Source organism: Mus pahari, chromosome 23, assembly GCF_900095145.1.
Source record: "Mus pahari chromosome 23, PAHARI_EIJ_v1.1, whole genome shotgun sequence".
Taxonomy (NCBI): Eukaryota; Metazoa; Chordata; class Mammalia; order Rodentia; family Muridae; genus Mus; species Mus pahari.
This window is the reverse complement of record NC_034612.1, coordinates 12,855,460-12,864,058: the sequence shown is the minus strand read 5'-3', so window position 1 is coordinate 12,864,058 and position 8,599 is coordinate 12,855,460. Positions and strand designations below refer to the sequence as shown.

The 8,599-nt window shown below is 46.8% G+C and overlaps 1 protein-coding gene across 6 annotated transcripts in view; it reads left to right on the top strand.

The window, feature by feature from the left end:
• Kdm2b (lysine demethylase 2B) overlaps positions 1 to 8,599 on the top strand; it is a 121,641-nt gene that overhangs the window by 95,250 nt on the left and 17,792 nt on the right. For all 6 annotated transcript variants that reach the window (XM_029533595.1, XM_029533598.1, XM_029533596.1 and 3 more), the window contains one exon: positions 6,940 to 7,164. In XM_029533595.1, the coding sequence (XP_029389455.1) occupies positions 6,940 to 7,164 (225 nt within the window). The remainder of the gene's footprint in view (positions 1 to 6,939; positions 7,165 to 8,599) is intronic.

The following is an 8,599-nucleotide window of genomic DNA, read 5'->3' as shown; positions in this document are numbered from 1 at the left end:
GTAGCTGTCTTCAGACACTCCAGAAGAGGGTGTCAGATCTTGTTACAGATGGTTATGAGCCACCATGTGGTTGCTGGGATTTGAACTCTGGACCTTCAGAAGAGCAATCGGGTGCTCTTACCCACTGAGCCATCTCACCAGCCCGCTCCTTTCCTTTTTTGGTGTGCTTTGTTTTGTTTGTGTTTAGACAGGGTTTCTCTATATAGTAGCCCTGGCTGTCCTGCCTCTACTTCCTAGGGCTGGGACTAGAGGCGTGGGCTGCCTACCGCACCCTGCCACCATTCCTTAAGGCTTCCTGGACTCTTAACTGAGAACAACTTTCTGCTACTTTTCCTGCAGTCCTGCCATTTCTAAAAGGATCAGTCCTCCCTAGGTTCCATTCACTGTTTTTAGTTTTAGGGTTACTGTCAAACTTTTCCCCACTGGCTCCCCCCCCCCCCCCGCAGTGAGGCAGCTTCAGCACTTATGTGATGTTTCCTGGGTGTGTTTCTTTGCTTTTGGTTTGCTCCCTAGGCCCTGCAGATTCCAGTCCCCCCGAACCCCCATTTCCTCTACCTCCTAGACTTCCTTTCTCTGCCTATACTCTCATATTCTACCCTGCTTGTATTTTGTCTCGCACACTGCCCATGAAATGTCCGTTACCCACACGATGGCCAGAGCACAGTCATGCGGCTGTGTGTGAAGTCCTTTACACACAGGATATGTTTCCTTAACATGGCCTAGGAGGCCCTGCGGATTAGCTTCCCGCTACCTCAGAACTCCTTTTCTAGAAGCTTTGCTGAGCTGTTTGTAGGTCTCGATTGTGTCATGCACTTTCACATCTCTATTTTACTCTTTCTGTATAAGCTCCACCCCTTAACCCCACCCTCACTCACTGCTGTCTTGCATAGTCTTAGTCTCCCTCCTTGGCCCATGTAATCAGCTGCTGCTGTGGTCTGCATTGCCCTTTCCAACCTGCCTTTCCCAGAAGATGGGACATCTCTTCTGTGTTTGCATTCCAGAGCCCAGACTTTAGAGCGACTGCCTAGGCACAGAACTTAGTTCTCTTACTTATCAGCATCATGACACTGGGCAGGTTACTGATCTACACTGTCCACAGTTCCTTCAGTTGTAAGTGGAGATGATAAATCCTACCTTACAAACTTCTGGTACAAATAATTTAAGAAGTACTAGCACTAGTACTGTAGCTGCTGTATCTATCGTCGTGGTGCATTTACATGGTTTCTGTATTTCTCCTTCTTCCTTCCAGACTGTAACGTCTTTACGAGTAGGCTACACAGCTTACTCATCTCAGTAGTCCCAGAATTTAGCATTGAATCTGGTTCATAATTTAGCCAGAAAACACTTGGGTGGGTGGATGAGTGGGTGAATATGTGAATGAGGGGTAATGAATGAATCCCCAGTGCACATTGCCGATACTCAGTGCTAGTCATGTTGAGCGCCTTGTCCTTGTTTGTTGGCCATTTGTGTATTAGATATAAAAGAAAGAGCTATTAAAATCCTTGGTCCATTTAAGAAAAGATTTATTTTTATTTTATGTGTGTTTTGCTTGCACATGTCAACTTGTGCATGCAGTGACCATGGAGGCCAGAAGAGGGCACCAAAGCTCCTGGAGCTGGTGTTACAGGTGGCCATTGTGTCACTTGTGGGTACAGCAATCTGAACCTGAGATCTGGAAGAGCAGCCAGTGCTCCTAACCGAGGAGCACCCTTTTGCCCAATTTTAAAGTTGACATTTTTGTATGTTTATCATTGAGATGTTAAGAATTATTCTGGATTCTAGTCCTTTACTATGTAGATTTAAAATGGCTTATTTCCTCTGGAGCTGGAGTTAGACAGTTATAAGCTGCCATGTGGGGGCTGGGAATTGAACCTTGGTCCTCAGGAGGAGCTGCCAGTGCTTGCTTATTTATTTATTTATTTATTTATTATATATGTAAGTACACCGTAGCTGTCTTCAGACACTTTTTCTCCTCTCTCCAGCCCTGCTCGCTCCAGCCTGCAGCCAGTGCTATTATTAATCACTGAGCCATCTCTCCAGCCCCCTAAAGCTTTAATTTTTAGGAAGTCTAATTTTATGTTTTGCCTACAGTATTTTTGCTTTGGTTGTCACGTCCAAGGAAGTATTTCCTAGACCTTCTTTATGTTTAGAGTTCTGGTCCACTTTGGGGTTGTCTTTCGTACACAGTATGGAGTCCTGTGCTCATTCTTTTGCATGGGGATTTCCACTTTTCTCAGCACTGTTTCTTGAAAAAAAGATAAAAGATTCCCAACTGAATTATTATTATTTCTTCTTCTTCTTCTTCTTCTTCTTCTTCTTCTTCTTCTTCTTCTTCTTCTTCTTCTTCCTCTTTTTTTTTTTTTTTTTTTTTTTGTACCCCTGTTGGAAACCATTCGGTCAAGAAGAAGTAAGTAGGTTTATTTCTGAACTCTCAGTTCACCTCATTGCTGCCTGCCCTTCTGTAGGAGATTTGTAGCCAGGAATCTCAAAGTCTTCCATGGTGTTATTTTTTTTTTTTTTCCAACTTTTCCTTTACATCCTTGTTGGTTCTGAGGATCAAACTCAGAGTCTCATACATGGTTGTGTGTCCACCTCGGCTCTCCTGGGCTCATGTCACATCCACGTGGGCCTTCTGAGATCTTACCCGTGAACTTTCTGGAAGATGGAGATACTCTTTAGCTATTGAGAGAATGAAAGTGAACCTCCTCTTTCATGGGCACGGTGGAATACTTTGAATCCCAGCACTCAGTAAGCAGAGGCAGGCAGATCTCTGAGTTTGAGGCCAGCCAGGACTGCACAGTGAGACATTTCCTTTTTTTTTTTTTTTTTTGGTTTTTCGAGACAGGGTTTCTCTGTATAGCTCTGGCTGTCCTGGAACTCACTTGGTAGACCAGGCTGGCCTCTAACTCAGAAATCCGCCTGCCTCTGCCTCCCGAGTGCTGGGATTCAAAGTATTCTGCCCGGCGAGACATTTCCTTTTAAGGGAGGAGCTTTTGAATTGGTCCTGGGGAAAGAACCATTAAAGTATGTGTGTTTCAGGTTCTAATAACTTTTTTTTTTTTTTTTTTTTTTTTTTGGTTTTTCGAGACAGGGTTTCTCTGTNTAGCCCTGGCTGTCCTGGAACTCACTTGGTAGACCAGGCTGGCCTCTAACTCAGAAATCCGCCTGCCTCTGCCTCCCGAGTGCTGGGATTAAAGGCCTGCACCACCAGGCCCGGCCTAATAACTGTTTTTAAGTGAGCCAGGAATATGGCTCAACAAGCAAGTGGGCCTCCCTCCGCCTCTCGGTCTGTTCACTGCTTACCTAGCACAAAGCCTGGGCTGCACCCCCAGAGCAGCAGGAACCAGAGAGAGCGTAGTGAATGCCTAGAATCTCAGCAGTCAGGAATTGCAGGCACGACGACCCAGAGTTTAAGGACACCATGCTACATGCTAAATTCAGGGCTAGCCTTGGATAAAATTAAATAAAAAAAAATCAGTAAATGACCTTGACACTGGCATGCTGGGTGGTATTCTGAGTGGTAGAATGAGAGAGACGTGGAACTCAGAATTGGTGCTTGAAGCTCTGGGTCACACACAGAAGCTCCTGGGTAGGTGGCTCCTGCTCGTTCACCTTCCTGTTTTCTCTTCATACTTGTCTAGATTTTGCTGCCATGGGGCTTCAGAGTCGTAGTTGGACTTTTTGTTGTGTTTTTTTGTTTTGTTTTGTTTTTTGTTTTTGTTTTGTTTGTTCTTTAAGACAAGGTCTCTCTATGCAGCTCTGGCTATCTGCCAGGCTAGCCTCAAACTCAGAGACCTGTGTCTGCCTCCCTAGTGCTGAGGTTAAAGACTTGCGCCACCATGCCCAGCTCCAGTTGGAGTTTAAGTTGACTTTCATTGTTTTTCTTCCTCCTGGAGAATTTTTTTTTTTTTTCTGTAGTGTTTATTAGGACCCTGAATGTGTTGTTTGGTTTCCTCCTGGCAGGCCAGCCTATCTCTAGCTGGATTTACAGAGAGGGCAGAAATCAGGGGCTCCCGGGAAACAGCTTCTCTGAAGTGTTAGGTGTCATTTACTCGGCCGCTTTCCAGGATGTCTGTGCTCGTTAGGTCTACATGAATTCACTTTGTAGAGGTGGGAGTGTGCTTTTTGGATGTGGGTCTGCTTTGGAAAGCAAGGGAAGGTAGGTCGGCCCCTCTGTTGGACTGAATTTCCTTAGGTTTTCACCAAAGAGGCCAGTCTGTGGAATTCCTGCACCAAGAACGGGCCCAAGGCAAGCCTCCTACTTAGAGACGGGTAGTGTGCTGCGCTTCTCCACCTAACGCGAGGCTTCCAAAGAGGATTCATGGTACTACCACTTTTTTACCCCCAAAGGTTTATTTATTATGATATGTAAGTACATTGTAGCTGTCTTCAGACACACAGAAGAGGGCATCAGATCTGATTACAGATGGTTGTGAGTCACTATGTGGTTTCTGGGATTTGAACTCATGACTTCTGGAAGAGCAGGCAGTGCTCTTAACTGCTGAGCCATCAGTCCATTGCCACTTTTTTAAGAGTTGATGAGTGATCTGTGAGGACTCTGGCCCCATGGTAGAAGGAGCAAAAGACAGTGTGGAGAAGGCACCTTCTGGGTTCTACGCTTCTAGGGGCCTGTGTCCCATGCATCTCTTGTTACTCCTTCAATACGAGTGTCCATGGCAGTTGTGGTGGTTTATGTGAGGCTGGTGCCATACTTCCTTGTAGCCACATCTCTGTAGGCTTTGTGATCTTGGGTGAGCCACTTGACCTTTAGCTTTAGATGTTCATCTATAAAATGGGGACAGTAAGGCAACTGTCACGGAGTTATCACTAAAACTAGATTGCATCATATGTAAAATAATGGCCATGGTCTTCATGAATGGTGTAAAGAAATGCCTACCATTACAATTTCCTGCATCCTTGTCAACACAGCTGCGTTCTAGACATTTCTGTTGTTGCTGTCTGTTCACAGATCCACAAAGCTAGTTTGAAACACTAGTTTGGGCACTAGTTGTGATACACTTTCTTGATAGCAGACCTATATATGTGATGTATATAGTATGAATGAAGGCTGGTGTGTCCCACTAGCGATGTGAGCATGGTAGAACTGGTCTTGTGTGTGTTTAGGGGGAGCCCAGACTCGCACTGCAACTTGAAGGCAGAGTGACTTAGTGGATGGGTAGTAGCCCTCTAGAGTGGGCCCTGCTAGTCTTTGTTCCTCCCATCACAGGGGAGATGACGGTGCATAATTAGGGTTCAGAGCAAATAGAGTGGAGACTTTTTCTCTTAGCACTTGGGCCTGAAGAAGCCTGGCGACTTCCTTGGTTGTTGCAGGCTGCTGGGAAAGTCAGAGAGGAGGTGGTTAAGGGAGGAAAGTAGACTTTGCCTTGCTAATGTGTATGCGTGTCCTAGGAATTCCCTGGGAGACGTGTGTGATGGGAAGGGGTGTCTGGAAGCCGGCAGTCTGCCCAGCAACAGCTCTTCAGGCCTGTGAGATGCAGAAGCAAGGGTGACAAACAACAAACGTTTACTGAGGATAGTTGTGACCTTGAAAGTGGCTTTGACCATGAGGTGATAGTTAGGCTGGTGGGTTTGAGCAGCACCCATTCCAGTAAACTCACCCCATAAAAGGATGCTTTAGGGCCGTGGTTCTCAATCTTCCTAGTGCTGTGACCCTTTCATATAGTTCTTCATGTTGGGGTGACCCCAACCATAAAATTATTTTTGTTAATACTTCATAACTGTGACTTTGCTACTGTTATGAAACTTAATGTAGTGTCTATGTTGTCAGATGGCCTTAAGTGACCCCTGTGAAAGGATTGTTAACCCCGAAGGGGTCACTACCCACAGGTTGAAAACCAATGCTTATACATTACTATCTGCCATGCTTGTTTGTCTTGTCTCAGAACAGTGACCCCCAGTATTTGGCTTGGCAGGTCCACCATGTATCTTGGGTTTGGCAGAGGCTGTAGGTCTGGGGACTAGAAGCAAGGACTACAGCTTCTCGCTCCACTGCATTATTTTTACCTGGTTTCTGTTTTCGCTCAAGTCGCAAGAAATGATATTGAAGCCCACTTTGGAGGTGGCGTGTCTCTGAAGTCAGGGGGCCTTCTTCAGGGCACTGCCCAATCCTCCTGGAGTTGTCTGGGTGGCAAGGCATCTCATTGCCATGCAGTGTTGCGTGAGATACCTGTGATGTCAGTTCTTCTGTGCCTTACTTAGAATCAGTTTGATACACACTCTTAGGAGTGCTAGGCCCCTCAGCATCCCTAAAAAGTATGTGAACTGGTCTGTGCAATGTGTTTCTCAGCCGAGCTCAGAGAGGAGAGCTGGTGTTGGGTACGGATATTAGAGGCAGGCTGTACCCTGCTGCTCCTTTTGCCGAGAAGTGCAAATTAACTGTGGCAGGAGGAGGTCAGAACAGCCATCAGGACCCAAACTGTTTGTAGCCAGGGCGGCTGCCACTGCAGCCAGGTGGCTTCCTACAGTAAAGTTGCCTAAAGCTGTGTATTAGGGCTTAAAACTACAGGCTTTAATCACAATTTTAGAAGTCCCAAAATGACTCTTGCTCCAAAGGTTCAAGTTGAGGATTCTTCCTTGCTTCTGGCTTTTGATGGTGGCCTATAGTCCTTGGTATTTCTTGGCTTCTAGAAGGATGCCAGTCATATGGCACGCTCCCTGTCTTCATATGTGCTCCCACATTGGCCTGTATCCACGTGCCCCCTTTCAGAAGGTCACCTGTCATGTAATTTGAGCTTACCCTCCTTTTACCTAAGTTGTCCTGAATCCCATCTTGATATGAGTGGCTTTCTAAGGTCCCGCTGTTGGCACCATCAGCATCTCTTGCTTAGGTGTACAGCTCAACCTGACAGCCCCTCCTAGGAGCTTGACCGCCCCCAAATCCTCCCATCTATCTCACGTGTTCCATCTGTTCTTGACCAGAACCGGGTGGTGGGTCGGCCTAAGGGCAAGTTGGGCCCGGCCTCAGCGGTGAAGTTGGCTGCCAACCGAACAACAGCAGGAGCTCGCAGGCGCCGGACGCGATGCCGCAAGTGCGAGGCCTGCCTGCGGACGGAGTGTGGAGAGTGCCACTTTTGCAAGGACATGAAGAAGTTTGGAGGTCCTGGGCGCATGAAGCAGAGCTGCATCATGCGGCAGTGCATCGCGGTGAGTGGGCAGAAGCCTGCAGGGCCTCCCTGCTAGTCTGTCCTGCCCAAGGGGTGCTCTGTGGGAGAGGGGGGTTCAGGTGGTTCTCTTTCCAGCCACCCTTGGTTACACCTGGGCAGCCCTGCCAGGCTGTCAGACTCCTGTGTGTTATCTGGTGGTCTGTAACTCTTCCCTTCCTTGAAGTCCCCCTAATTAAAGAGGTCAGGGCAGCCTGTCTTGACTGACCCTGTGACTAACATTTGTGGTCCTGGCCCTTCCTGTCTTCATTGTCAGAAGGTCGGGTGGACAGTTAGCTTTGCCCTAGACAAGGATAGGTGATAGATGTATGGCATGGAAGAGCTAGGCCCATGGAGAACTTGGCCAGCCGCTCCAGATTCTCCATGCTTCTTTGGCAGTCTGACACAGTCCTGGAGGTCAGTTTTAGTTCCCTCCCTGAGGGCCCAGTGGTCCTCTTCCTGACCCCTTGGAAAAGCTGGCTCAGCTGGAGTAACCAGATTCCTCCACCCTGGAGAACTGGTCCCTGAGTCCAGAATGGTATTGGGTGAGAGAGCTCCTCCATGAATGCCACTGCCCCCCAACGCCCAAGCTGTATTCACACCACCTTCTTGTTACTCATAAAAAAACAAAACAAAACAAAAAAACATGCCATAAAATTTGCCAACTTAGCTATTTTTAAGCATATAGCCCACGAGTGTTAATTCTGTGCACAATCTGTGGCAGATCTCGAGGGCATTTTCATCTTCTAAACCAATCAGAACTCGAGTCATTTTCCCAGTTCCTAGAAACCACTGTAGCATTCGTTCTCAGTTTCTGAGAGTTTAGCCACTGCAGAGAGCATGTTGATGAGGAATTAGACCGTGTTTGTCCTTATATGAGTTGTTTATTTCACTTAGCATAACATGCTCAAAGATGACAAACAGTTGTTACGCCTGACAGAATTGTTTTAATTGACATTTCTGTATGCTTGCTTGTCTGTTGTACCACGGTGGTGCTTTATAGCCCTGCTGGCATCAGACACAGGCAAGTCTTCCTTACCTCAGCCTCCCACCCAGATAATTTGTTAATCTTGGGTGATATTAGGTCTTAGTGGAGGTTTGAATTGTTTCTCCGCTCGGCGTTTGTATGCAGTGCTACAGTGAGCATGAATCCCTGAATGCCTTTTTGAGATCTGGCCTCTGTGGCCAGCAATGGAACTGTTGGATCATAATAATTCTGGTTTTATTTCTTGAGGAATTTGCATACTGGTTATACCATTTCCCATTGCATGAGAATTCCGTTTCTCCACGTCCTGGGCCACATCATTTCCTTGAGCTTTCTGTTCTTTCTTTTTTTTTTTTTTTTTTTTGGTTTTTTCGAGACAGGGTTTCTCTGTATAGCCCTGGCTGTCCTGGAACTCACTCTGTAGACCAGGCTGGCCTCGAACTCAGAAATCCAC